Genomic DNA, 14,129 nt, shown 5'->3' with positions numbered 1-14,129 from the left:
CCTGCACTTCCAAGAATTTAGAAATCTCATCCTTAACAATGGATTCTAGAATCTTGCCAACAACCGAGGTTAGGCTAATTGGCCTATAATTTTCCATCTTTTTCCTTGTTCCCTTCTTGAACAGGGGGGTTACAACAGCGATTTTCCAATCCTCTGGTACTTTCCCTGACTCCAGTGACTGTTGAAACATCATCACCAACCCCTCCACTATTTCTTCAGCTATCTCCTTTAGAACTCTAGGATGTAGCCCATCTGGGCCCGGAGATTTATCAATTTTTAGAGCTCTTAGTTTCTCTAGCACTTTCTCCTTTGTGATGGCTACCATATTCAACTCTGTCCCCTGACTCTCCGGAATTGTTGGGATATTACTCATGTCTTCTACTGTGAAGACTGACGCAAAGTACTTATTCAGTTCCTCGGCTATTTCCTTGTCTCCCATCACAAAATTACCAGCGTCATTTTGGAGCGGCCCAATGTCAACTTTTGCCTCCCGTTTGTTTTTAATTTATTTAAAGAAACTTTTACTATCATTCCTAATGTTACTGGCTAGCCTACCTTCAAATTTAATCCTCTCTTTCCTTAACTCTCTCTTTGTTATCCTCTGTTTTTGTAGCCTTCCCAATCTTCTGACTTCCCACTACTCTTTGCCACATTATAGGCTTTCTCTTTTGCTTTGATGCATTCCCTAACTTCCTTTGTCAGCCATGGCTGCCTAATCCCCCCTCTGATAACCTTTCTTTTCTTTGGGATGAACCTCTGTACTGTGTCCTCAATTACTCCCAGAAACTCCTGCCATTGCTGTTCTACTGTCTTTCCCACTAGGCTCTGCTCCCAGTCGATTTTTGTCAGTTCCTCCCTCATGCCCCTGTAGTTACCTTTATTTAACTGTAACGCCTTTACATCTGATTCTACCTTCTTTCTTTCAAATTGGAGATTGAATTCTACCATATTATGATCACTGCCTCCTAAGTGCTCCCTTACTTTAAGATCTTTAATCAAGTCTGGCTCATTACATAACACTAAGTCCAGAATGGCCTGTTCCCTCGTGGGCTCCATCACAAGCTGTTCCAAAAAGCCCTCCTGTAAACATTCAATGAATCCCCTTTCCTTGGGTCCACTGGCAGCATTATTTACCCAGTCCACCTGCATATTGAAGTCCCCCATGATCACTGTGACCTTGCCTTTCTGACATGCACTTTCTATTTCGTGGTGCATCTTGTGCCCCTGGTCCTGACTACTGTTAGGAGGCCTGTACATAACTCCAATTATGGTTTTTTTTGCCTTTGTGGTTCCTCAACTCTACCCACACAGACTCCACATCATCCGACCCCATGTCGTTTAGTGCTATTGATTTAATTTCATTCCTAATTAACAAGGCAACCCCGCCCCCTCTGCCCACCTCTCTGTCTTTTCGATAGGTTGTGAATCCCTGGATGTTTAAATGCCAGTCCTGAACCCCCTGCAACCATGTCTCTGTGATGCCTACCACATCATACCTGCCAGTCACAATCTGGGCCACAAGCTCATCTACCTTGTTCCGTACACTGCGCGCATTTAAATATAGCACCTTTAATTCTCTATTGACCGTCCCTTTTTGTTTTCTTAGTGTGGTGGACCTTGGTTTACTGAGCCTTTCCATACACTGTGTCATATTTTGTGGGATGGGGACTATTGTAACCTCTCCTGAGTTCTGTCTTTTCGTGCTTTTTTGTATTCCCAACGAATGGGACTATCTGTGGGAGATACTGGGACGGTTCGGATTCGGGCGGGGCTTTATTGACTGGGTCAGTTTACTGTATCAGGCTCCTGTGGCAAGTTTACGGACGAATAGGACAACATTGCACTATGTTAGACTGCACCGGTGGACGAGACAGAGATGTCCCCTGTCCCCACTGCTGTTTGCGCTGGCTATAGAGCCATTGGCAATTACTCTGACAGCCTCGAGGGGCTGGAGAGGACTGGTCCGGGGAGGGCGGGGGGGAGTGGGGGGGGAGCACAGGGTTTCGCTCTATGCGGATGACCTGCTTCTGTATGTTTCAGACCCAATTGAGGGGATGGAAAAAATCATGAGACCTCTAGGGAAATTTGGCCGGTTTTCAGGGTATAAGCTTAATATGGGAAAGAATGAGATAGTTGTGGTCCAGGCGAGGGGACAGGAGAGGTGACTGGGAGAGCTGCCGTTTAGGTTAATAAAGGGCTTTAGGTACCTAGGCATCCAAGTGGCGCGGGAATGGGACCGGCTGCATAAATTGAATCTGGCCCAGCGGGTGGACCAAATGAAGGACAATTTTCGGAGATGGGACGCGCTTCCATTGTCACTGGCTGGGAGGGTGCAAACGGTGAAGGTGACGGTCCTCCCGAGATTCCTATTTGTATTTCAGTGTCTCCTCATCTTTATTCCGCGGTCCTTTTTTAAGCGGGTCAACAGAGTGATCACGGGCTTTGTTTGGGCGGGCAAGACCCCACGGGTAAGGAAGGTAATGCTTGAGCAGAGTCGGGGAGAGGGCGGGCTGGCGCTGCCAAATTTTAGCAACTATTACTGGGCGGCTAATATAGCCATGATCAGGAAGTGGGTGGTGTGGGAGGGATCGGCATGGGTGCGCATGGAGGCGGCTTAATGTAAGGGCACCAGTTTTGGGGCGTTGGTAACTGTGCCTGTGCCGTTCCCGCCTGCACGGTACTCCACCAGTCCAGTGGTGGTGGCGGCCCTGAGAGATTGGGGCCAGTGGAGGCGGCATGTGGGAGCAGTGGGAGCATCGGTCTGGGCCCCAATCCGTGATAATCACCGGTTTGCCCCGGGGAGTATGGACGTGGGGGTTCCGGTTATGCCGGAGAGCGGGGTTTGAGAAGATGGGGGATATGTTCATAGAGGGGAGTTTTCCGAGTATGAGGGCGTTGGGAGGAAAAGTTTGGGTTGGCGAGGGGAAACAAATTCAGGCATCTGCAGGTGCGGGACTTCCTACGTAAACAGGTGTCAACCTTCCCGCTCCTACCGTGAAGGGGGATTAAGTACAGGGTAGTTTCCAGAGGCTGAGTAGGAGCAGGGAGTGTGAGAGACATTTGCAAGGAACTTATTGGGTGTGAGGAGACGCAGGCCGAGGAGCTAAAGCGCAAGTGGGAGGAGGAGCTGGGAGGTGAGATAGAGGATGGTCTATGGGCAGACGCGTTCAGTAGAGTCAATGCGTCCACAACGTGTTCCAGGCTCAGCCTGATACAATTTGAGGTTGTTCACCGGGCTCACATGACAGTGGCCCGGATGAGCAGGTTCTTTGGGGTTCAGGACAGGTTCGCAAAATGTGCGGCAGGACCGGCGAACCATGTCCACATGTTTTGGACATGTCCAAAGCTTAGGGGATTTTGGCAGGGGTTTGCGGACGTCATGTCCACGGTGTTAAAGATAAGGGTGGCGCAGAGTCCAGAGGTAGTGATTTTCAGGGTGTCAGAAGACCCGGGATTCCAGGAGGAGAAAGAGGCAGACATTCTGTCCTTTGCTTCCCTGGTCGCCCGGCGATGGATACTATTAGCATGGAGGGACTCAAAGCCCCCGAAGTCGGAGATGGCTATCGGACATGGATAGCTTTCTCTGTTTGGAGAAAATCAAGTTCGCCTTGAGAGGGTCACTGTTAGGGTTCACCCGTTCGTCAATACCTTTGCAGGAAATTAATCGTCAGCAGACCTGGGGGGGGGGGGGGGGGGGGGGGGAGGGTGGGGGGGGGGGGGAGTAGTTTAGATTAGAGTAGGGGGTCAATAAAGGTGGGACCTGCACGCGAGGTAAATGGCTTTTGCACTATGTTTATGGTTTCATGTATATTGTTTATTTTGTTGTTACTATACCAAAAATACGTCAATAAAATGTTTATTTAAAAAAAAATGAGATTTGCAGAAAAGCCAAGGTGATATCAGCAGACATCATGTTTAATAGATGCAATTCATTGATCCACAATTTAGACATTTAGGACTTTGGAAAACATTCAGGTTGAAAATGTGACTATTAGGGCCCACTTTGGCCTCATGGAATTTCGCAAATCAAGAGTCCCTCGAAAACATTGTGGTTTATAGAACATAGAACATAGAACGATACAGCGCAGTACAGGCCCTTCGGCCCACGATGTTGCACTGAAACAAAAGCCATCTAACCTACACTATGCCATTATCATCCATATGTTTATCCAATAAACTTTTAAATGCCCTCAATGTTGGCGAGTTCACTACTGTTGCAGGTAGGGCATTCCACGGCCTCACTACTCTTTGCGTAAAGAACCTACCTCTGACCTCTGTCCTATATCTATTACCCCTCAGTTTAAAGCTATGTCCCCTCGTGCCAGCCATTTCCATCCACGGGAGAAGGCTCTCACTGTCCACCCTATCTAACCCCCTGATCATTTTGTATGCCTCTATTAAGTCTCCTCTTAACCTTCTTCTCTCCAACGAAAACAACCTCAAGTCCATCAGCCTTTCCTCATAAGATTTTCCCTCCATACCAGGCAACATCCTGGTAAATCTCCTCTGCACCCGCTCCAAAGCCTCCACGTCCTTCCTATAATGCGGTGACCAGAACTGTACGCAATACTCCAAATGCGGCCGTACCAGAGTTTTGTACAGCTGCAACATGACCTCCTTACTCCGGAACTCAATCCCTCTACCAATAAAGGCCAACACTCCATCGGCCTTCTTCACAACCCTATCAACCTGGGTGGCAACTTTCAGGGATCTATGTACATGGACACCTAGATCCCTCTGCTCATCCACACTTCCAAGAACTTTACCATTAGCCAAATATTCCGCATTCCTGTTATTCCTTCCAAAGTGAATCACCTCACACTTCTCTACATTAAACTCCATTTGCCACCTCTCAGCCCAGCTCTGCAGCTTATCTATATCCCTCTGTAACCTGCTACATCCTTCCACACTGTCGACAACACCACCGACTTTAGCATCGTCTGCAAATTTACTCACCCACCCTTCTGCGCCTTCCTCTCGGTCATTGATAAAAATGACAAACAGCAACGGCCCCAGAACAGATCCTTGTGGTACGCCACTTGTAACTGAACTCCATTCTGAACATTTCCCATCAACCACCACCCTCTGTCTTCTTTCAGCTAGCCAATTTCTGATTCACATCTCTAAATCACCCTCAATCCCCAGCCTCCGTATTTTCTGCAATAGCCTACCGTGGGGAACCTTATCAAACGCTTTACTGAAATCCATAGACACCACATCAACTGCTCTACCCTCGTCTACCTGTTCAGTCACCTTCTCAAAGAACTCGAAAAGGTTTGTGAGGCATGGCCTACCCTTCACAAAGCCATGCTGACTATCCCTGATCATATTATTCCTATCTAGATGATTATAAATCTTGTCTCTTATAATCCCCTCCAAGACTTTACCCACTACAGACGTGAGGCTCACCGATCTATAGTTGCCGGGGTTGTCTCTGCTCCCCTTTTTGAACAAAGGGACCACATTTGCTATCCTCCAGTCCTCTGGCACTATTCCTGTAGCCAATGATGGCATAAAAATCAAAGCCAAAGGTCCAGCAATCTCTTCCCTGGCCTCCCAGAGAATCCTAGGATAAATCCCATCAGGCCCCGGGGACTTATCTATTTTCAGCCTGTCCAGAATTGCCAACACCTCTTCCCTACGTACCTCAATGCCATCTATTCTAATAGCCTGGGTCTCAGCATTCTCCTCCACAACATTATCTTTTTCCTGAGTGAATACTGACGAAAAATATTCATTTAGTATCTCTCCTATCTCTTCAGACTCCACACACAACTTCCCATCCCTGTCCTTGACTGGTCCTACTCTTTCCCTAGTCATTCGCTTATTCCTGACATACCTATAGAAAGCTTTTGGGTTTTCCTTGATCCTACCTGCCAAATACTTCTCATGTCCCCTCCTTGCTCGTCTTAGCTCTCTCTTTAGATCCTTCCTCGCTACCTTGTAACTATCCATCGCCCCAACTGAAACTTCACACCTCATCTTCACATAGGCCTCCTTCTTCCACTTAACAAGAGATTCTACTTCTTTGGTAAACCACGGTTCCCTCGCTCTACGCCTTCCTCCCTGCCTGACTGGTACATACTTATCAAGAACACGCAGTAGCTGATCCTTGAACAAGCTCCACTTATCCAATGTGCCCAACACATGCAGCCTACTTCTCCACCTTATCCCCCCCAAGTCATGTCTAATGGCATCATAATTGCCCTTCCCCCAGCTATAACTCTTGCCCTGCGGTGTATACTTATCCTTTTCCATCATTAACGTAAACGTCACCGAATTGTGGTCACTGTCCCCAAAGTGCTCTCCTACCTCCAAATCCAACACCTGGCCTGGTTCATTACCCAAAACCAAATCCAACGTGGCCTCGCCTCTTGTTGGCCTGTCAACATATTGTGTCAGGAAACCCTCCTGCACACACTGTACAAAAAACGACCCATCTAATGTACTCGAACTATATCTTTTCCAGTCAATATTTGGAAAGTTAACGTCTCCCATAATAACTACCCTGTTACTTTCGCTCTTATCCAGGATCATCCTCGCCATCCTTTCCTCTACATCCCTAGAACTATTTGGAGGCCTATAGAAAACTCCCAACAGGGTGACCTCTCCTTTCCTGTTTCTAACCTCAGCCCATACTACCTCGGAAGATGAGTCCCCATCTAGCATCCTCTCCGCCACCGTAATACTGCTCTTGACTAGCAGCGCCACACCTCCCCCTCTTTTGCCTCCTTCTCTGAGCTTACTAAAACACCTAAACCCCGGAACCTGCAACATCCATTCCTGTCCCTGCTCTATCCACGTCTCCGAAATGGCCACAACATCGAAGTCCCAGGTACCAACCCATGCTGCCAGTTCCCCTACCTTATTTCGTATACTCCTGGCATTGAAATAGACACACTTCAAACCACCTACCTGAACACTGGCCCCCTCCTGCGACGTCAAATCTGTGCTCCTGACCTCTATACTCTCATTCTCCCTTACCCTAAAGCTACAATCCAGGTTCCCATGCCCCTGCTGCATTAGTTTGAATGACATCCCAACTTCATTCTGAAATCAATTTAAAAATGGACTTATTAGCTGAATCCAAACCTGATTGTCTCTTGTCCTAATCGGAGGGCAGCACTTGTAGTGTGTGGCACCACTTGGTATGTCTTCAGCAGCCAGAGAGAGGTAATGGTGAGTGGTCTCAACCGTCAGCATAGCCCCTGCTTTACGGGCTTCGTTTATAATGGGTAGAGCTTCCGAAGTGGAAAGATGGACAATATGACAGTGAACTCTGAGACAGAGAGAAGAGAGGAAAGTGAGTATGACTGGAGTCCTACAACTGGACTTGTCCATCCACTGATGAACCAAATAAGCTTGGAAAGGTACAGGTCCTTTGTAACCTTTTGGAAACTGATAAACGTTCACCGACTGTTCAAAGGGTCCTGGGTGCTGTTGTGCATCAGAACAGAGTGGAGGATGCCTTGCCCTTTCACACAGAATTGGGCGATGCCTGTGGTTTAGGATACTGCTCAGCAGCAGGATTCAAACGCAATCCAGGGATGATAGAGTCAGGCCCATCTCTAATTTAAACCTGGTTATTACTGCATTGTCTGGCATTGAGTCAGAGAAATAGTATTGAGATCCCATAGGCCTGGGTGTTCTCCAGCAAGATATGCGTTTGAATCACTGTGTAAGAGGCTCAGATTTCTTTGCTGTTTGGAACTCTTTAACAGACAAGAAGGCCTTTTTCTTAGATTGACACAGATGGAACTCCAGTTTGATCTAGATTTTCCACCAATTGACAATAAATGGGAAGTGTAATGAACTCAAATTTTGAAGAAATAAAGTTTTAGTTTTAAATTTTAATCCTCAATACATCTGGGGCCCCTCCCACCACCCAGTTATTTTATATCCCCCGCACCTCCCATTTTCTCATTGCCCAAAGTCATCATCATAGAATTTACAGTGCAGAAGGAGGCCATTCGGCCCATCGAGTCTGCACCGGCACTTGGAAAGAGCACCTTACCCAAGGCCAACACCTCCACCCTATTCCCATAACCCAGTAACCCCACCCAACACTAAGGGCAATTTTGGACACTAAGGGCAATTTATCATGGCCAATCCACCTAACCTGCACATCTTTGGACTGTGGGAGGAAACCGGAGCACCCGGAGGAAACACACGCACACACAGGGAGGATGTGCAGACTCTGCACAGACAGTATCCCAAGCCGGAATCGAACCTGGGACCCTGGCGCTGTGAAGCAATTGTGCTATCCACAATGCTACCGTGCTGCCCTAAAGTAATTTCCATTTTTGACCAGTGCCCCCACTCCATTTTCCTTTATACCTGCTACCCCTTTCCAGTTACCGTAATCACTTTGCCCACTCCAGTTGTCTTATTCATTCATTTGCTGTTGACACAATTATTTTATGCATACTCCAGAAGGTCCATTGATCAGAAAACACTGCTCTTTCAGGAGAATCCTGAACATGGATTATAATGGTTAGTGTCTGTTTGTGAGTATTTTAGAGGATTACCTTTCAATAATTATAATAATAATCTTTATTATTGTCACAAGTAGGCTTACATTAGCAATGAAGTTATTGTGAAAATCCCCTCGTCGACACGCTCCGGCGCCTGCTCGGATACACAGAGGGAGAATTCAGAATGTCCAATTCAACTTTCGGGACTTGTGGAAGGAAACCGGAGCACCCGGAGGAAACCCACGCAGACACGGGGAGAACATGTAGACTCCGTACAGGCAGTGACCCAAGTCGGGAATCGAAACTGGGACCCTGGATCTGTGAAGCAACTGTGCTAACCAATGTGCAGCTGTGCTGTCCCTGTGCTACGTGCTGCCCCGATTGTACATGGTCCATGTCGGTGTCTAGTTGCATTATCTGCAGTTGAATTAATTATTTACCTGTACTGGAGACAAAGTTTAATAACTGTTCGAATGGCTTCAACCTCCATCTCATCAGGTCGGGTCACCAGAAATGTTGTGTAATCACAGGGGTCTGAGGGACCAGGGACAGAGTTAAATGTGGCATGAACTAAGAGAGATGGCGAAACAGAGAGGCAGATGCAGAGACAAACAGAGTGAGGCTGAGAGATGGGAAAAGAAGAACAGGACATGGGAGAAAGGGACAAAGACACGGAGAGAGAGGAACAAAGACATGGGGAGAGAGGAACAAAGACATGGGCAGAGAAGAACAAAGACATGGGGAGAGAGGGACAGAGATATGAGGAGAGAGGGACAGGCATATGAGGGGAGAGGGACAGAGACTTGGGGAGAGATGGGCAGAGATGTGGGGAGAGAGGGGTGGAGGTGGGGAAAGATGGACAGAGATGTGGGAGAGAAGGGTGGAGACGGGAGACGAGCATTGGTATAGAGCAGTAGAGGCAGTGAAATTGAGAAAGAAAAAGACCAATATCAAAGAGGGAGATAGAAACAGATCAGTGGACACGGGCAGAAAAAAAAAGAAAAGAAAAGAAATGGAGGGAGACAGAAACAGAGGAGCATAGAGGAAGAGTTGAGACATTAAAAAGTACTGATTGGGAGTGGCAAAAACGTTGAAGATGAATGGACTGAAGCAGAAACAGTGAAAGAAACTGGTATCAGACATTTTACAGCACAATGTGTTTATAAAAGGCTAAAATGAAGAATTAACACTTATCAGCTAATAATTTGTCAATCTACAATGAAATACTTCATTTTAAAATTGATTGGCTGATCTATGGGAATGCCAATGGGAGTTATGCAGCTAGCCACAGCTGGATGATTGTAACATTGGGATAATATTATTGAAGTTTTTCAACTTTTGCTTTCCAAAAGTCCCTGTCATAACCATTCTTTCAACAGTCATTTGTCAGTGACAGTAAACGCTCTTGATCATGGTTGGTAACTGTAAAAGTTGTACATGGGTCATGTTGGTGTATAATGTACTTGTCCCATATTACTATATGTTATACCATATCCATGTTGATCTATGTTGTACATGGCACATGTTGGTGTAGAAAGCCGCTGGCTGGGACAACATTTATTGCCCAATTCTGAGGGCATTTAAGAGTCAGATTCAGTTGTAGGCCAGACCAGGCAAGGACAATGGTTTTTAATTCAGATTTTTTAAAATTGAGTTCAAATTGCACCATCTGTCTTGGTGGCATTTGAGCATAGGTCCCTCAGATCTTGCCCTGGGTCTCTGGATTACTAGTCCAGTTACAGTACCACTACACCATTGCCTCCTCTAAATCCTATGTTGGTGTATGCCATATATGTTGGTGTCTATTGTACATGGCCCATGTCGGTGTCTATTGTACATGGTCCATGTCAGTGTCTATTGTACTTAGTCCATGTCGGTGTCTATTATACATGGTCCATGTCGGTGTCTATTGTACTTGGTCCATGTCGGTGTCTATTGTACATGGTCCATGTTGGTGTCTGTTTTACATGGTCCATATCGGTGTCTATTGTACATGGTCCATGTCGGTGTCTATTGTACATGGTCCATATCGGTGTCTATTGTACATGGTCCATGTCAGTGTCTATTGTACATGGTCCATGTCGGTGTCTATTGTACATGGTCCATGCCGGTGTCTATTGTACGTGGTCCATGTTGGTGTCTATTGTACATGGTCCATATCGGTGTCTATTGTACATGGTCCATGTCGGTGTCTATTGCACATGGTCCATGTCGGTGTCTATTGTACATGGTCCATGCCGGTGTCTATTGTACATGGTCCATGTTGGTGTATATTGTACTTGATCCATATCGGTGTCTATTGTACTTGGTCCATGTCGGTGTCTATTGTACATGGTCCATGTTGGTGTCTGTTTTACATGGTCCATGTTGGTGTATATTGTACTTGGTCCATGTTGGTGTCTATTGTACATGGTCCATATCGGTGTCTATTGTACTTGGTCCATGTCGGTGTCTATTGTACATGGTCCATGTTGGTGTCTGTTTTACATGGTCCATGTTGGTGTATATTGTACTTGGTCCATGTTGGTGTCTATTGTACATGGTCCATATCGGTGTCTATTGTACTTGGTCCATATCGGTGTCTATTGTACATGGTCCATGTTGGTGTATATTGTACTTGGTCCATGTCGGTGTCTATTGTACATGGTCCATGTTGGTGTATATTGTACTTGGTCCATGTCGGTGTCTATTGTACATGGTCCATGTCGGTGTCTATTGTACATGGTCCATGTTGGTGTATATTGTACTTGGTCCATGTCGGTGTCTATTGTACATGGTCCATGCTGGTGTTTGTTGTACATGGTCCATGTCGGTGTCTATTGTACATGGTACATGTTGGTGTCAATAGTACATGGTCCATGTCGGTATCTATTTAGAATCAGAGAATCATAGAATTTACAGTGCAGAAGGGGGCCATTCGGCCCGTCGAGTCTGCACCGGCCCTTGGATAGAGTACCCCACTTAAGCCCATGCTTCCACTCTATCCCTGTAACCCAGTAACTCCACCTAACCATTTTGGACACTAAGGGCAATTTATCATTGCCAATTCACCTAACCTGCACATCTTTGGACTGTGGGAGAAAACTGGAGAACCCGGAGGAAACCCACACAGAAACGGAGGGAACGTGCAGACTTCGTACAGACAGTGACCCAAGCCGGGAATCGAAGCTGGGACCCTGGAGCTGTGAAGCAACTGTGCTAACTACTGTGCTACCGTGCTGCCGCTGTGCTGCCATGCTGCCCTTGTTCTACCGTGCTGCCCCTATTGTACATGGTCCATGTCGGTGTCTAGTGTACTTGGTCCATGTTGCTGTCTATTGTACATGATACATGTCGGTGTCTATTGTACATGGTCCATGTCAGTGCCTATTTTACATGGTCCACATTGGTTGAGGGATAAAACTTGGTCAGAACACCTGGAAGACTTAATCTGCTCTTTGTTAAATAGTCTAGATGAGAGGGCCCCGTCCAACAACTGAAATGAAAATGGGACTTATTTCTTTGCAGTAAGGTGAATGTTGCAGACTCTTAATTATTATTCAAATAAGTAGTTGTGTGGAGATATCCCTCTTACAAGTTCAAAACATACCAACAACTGCAATCAACCATTTACAGGGTATATTTGATAGCTTTAATCTTACATGGCTATTCTTCATTCATCCTTCACTTCTTATACTTACTGTTTAGTAAAGGACTCACATGTTCCAGTTCTCTCTCTGCATGGAACTGAAGAAGCAATACATATCCTGTTAGCTGTTTCATGTTTTTCATGATGTGCAATGTCGTCACATGGACAACATTCCAGTTTGTTTTCCCCAATCTTATGTCATTTAACATAAAACACAGAGTAAAGCTCTCTCTGCACTGCCCCATCAAACACTTGCAGGTCCAGTAGAACACAGGTGGACGGGGTTAGATAAAATTGTCTTTATACTGTTGCACCACGCACTCCCAGATCTGGTGAAATCTGTGTGATATTGTTATGAGATTGGCTTCAAGCATGCATTTTCAAAACACTCAGGTTAGGAGCCAAATCTCATTTTACATTGAATTAAGTGATAGCTATTTTCTATAATCTGGGGTAAATAAAGAACAAGGCATGCTTGTGCGTGAAGGGGGCTTTGCCACTGTGCTGTGCATCACGTTTTTTAAAAAAAGAATCACTTTGAAGTACGTTGTCCTGTTATGTTGGAAAATCCGGCAGTCTGTGTTAACATTTTAAAATCCCAAACACAGCAAGGAAATGGAAGACTATTTAATCAGCACTGGATGAGAGAAGACCATTGATCAAGGCATGCATTGAAATAGACACATACAGAGGGCTCACTGTATGTGACTGACTTCAAAGTGGACCAGTCTATCCAGAGGGCTCACTGTATGTGAATGAACTTCAAACTGGACCTGTCTATCCAGAGGGCTCACTGTATGTGACTGACTTCAAACTGGACCTGTCTATCCAGAGGGTTCACTGTATGTGACTGACTTCAAACTGGACCTGTCTATCCAGAGGGCTCACTGTATGTGACTGACTTCAAACTGGACCTGTCGATCCAGAGGGCTCACTGTATGTGAATGAACTTCAAACTGGACCTGTCGATCCAGAGGGCTCACTGTATGTGAATGAACTTCAAATTGGACCTGTCGATCCAGAGGGCTCACTGTATGCGACTAACTTCAAACTGGACCTGTCTATCCAGAGGGCTCACTGTATGTGACTGACTTCAAATTGGACCTGTCGATCCAGAGGGCTCACTGTATGTGACTGACTTCAAACTGGATCTGTGCCAGGTATGACTCCAACCAGCGGAGAGCTTTCCCCCTGATTTCCATTGACTCCGGTTTTGCTAGGGCTCCTTGATGCCATACACCATCAAATGCTGCCTTGGTGTCAAGAACTGTAACTCTTACCTCACCTCTCACATTCAGCTCATGTTTGAACCACGGCTATAGTGTGGCCGGGTGCTGAGTGATCCTGGCCGAACTCAAACTGAGCGTCAGTGAGCAGGTTATTGCTGAATAAGTGTCGCTAGGGGCTGGTTTAGCACAGGGCTAAATAGCTGGCTTTTAAAGAAGACCAAGGCAGGCCGTACCAGCCTCCCCGAACAGGCAACTAGGGGCTTTTCACAGTAACTTCATTTGAAGCCTACTTGTGACAATAAGCGATTTTCATTTCATTATAGCACTGTTGATGACTCCTTCCATCACTTTGCTGATGATGGACAGGAGACTGATAGGGTGGTAATTGCCTGCGTTGGATTTTCCTGTTTCTTGTGTCGAGGATACACCTGGGCAGTTATCCATATTGCCAGGTAGATGCCAGTATTGTAGCTGTACTGGAACAGCTTGGCTAGGGGTGAGGCAAGTTCTGGAGCACAAGTCTTCAGTACTATTGGCGGAATATTGTCAGGGCCCATAGCCTTTGCAGTATCCAGTACCTTCAGCTATTTCTTGATGTCATGTGGAGTGAATTGTATTGGCTGAAGACACAGCTGTGATGCTGGGTACCCCTGGAGGAGATCATGCACTCGCACTTCTCACTGAAGATTGTTGCGAATGCCTCAGCCTTGTCTTTTGCACAGATGTGCTGGGCTCCCACAATATTGTGAATGGGGATATTTGTGGAGCCTTGACCTCCAATGAGTTGTTTAATTGTCC

At 46.2% G+C, this 14,129-nt stretch overlaps 1 protein-coding gene across 6 annotated transcripts in view; it reads right to left on the bottom strand.

Moving 5' to 3' along the window:
• Nucleotides 1-14,129, bottom strand: part of LOC140390012 (allantoinase, mitochondrial) — a 124,477-nt gene that overhangs the window by 28,843 nt on the left and 81,505 nt on the right. For all 6 annotated transcript variants that reach the window (XM_072474812.1, XM_072474814.1, XM_072474813.1 and 3 more), the window contains 3 exons: nt 12,155-12,200; nt 8,915-9,008; nt 7,093-7,279 (listed from right to left, as the gene is read on the bottom strand). In XM_072474812.1, coding sequence (XP_072330913.1) covers nt 7,093-7,279; nt 8,915-9,008; nt 12,155-12,200 — 327 coding nt within the window. The remainder of the gene's footprint in view (nt 1-7,092; nt 7,280-8,914; nt 9,009-12,154; nt 12,201-14,129) is intronic.

Source organism: Scyliorhinus torazame, chromosome 14 (genome assembly GCF_047496885.1).
Source record: "Scyliorhinus torazame isolate Kashiwa2021f chromosome 14, sScyTor2.1, whole genome shotgun sequence".
Lineage (NCBI taxonomy): Eukaryota > Metazoa > Chordata > Chondrichthyes > Carcharhiniformes > Scyliorhinidae > Scyliorhinus > Scyliorhinus torazame.
The sequence above is the reverse complement of the archived record's forward strand: the minus strand, read 5'-3'. Positions and strand labels throughout refer to the sequence as shown.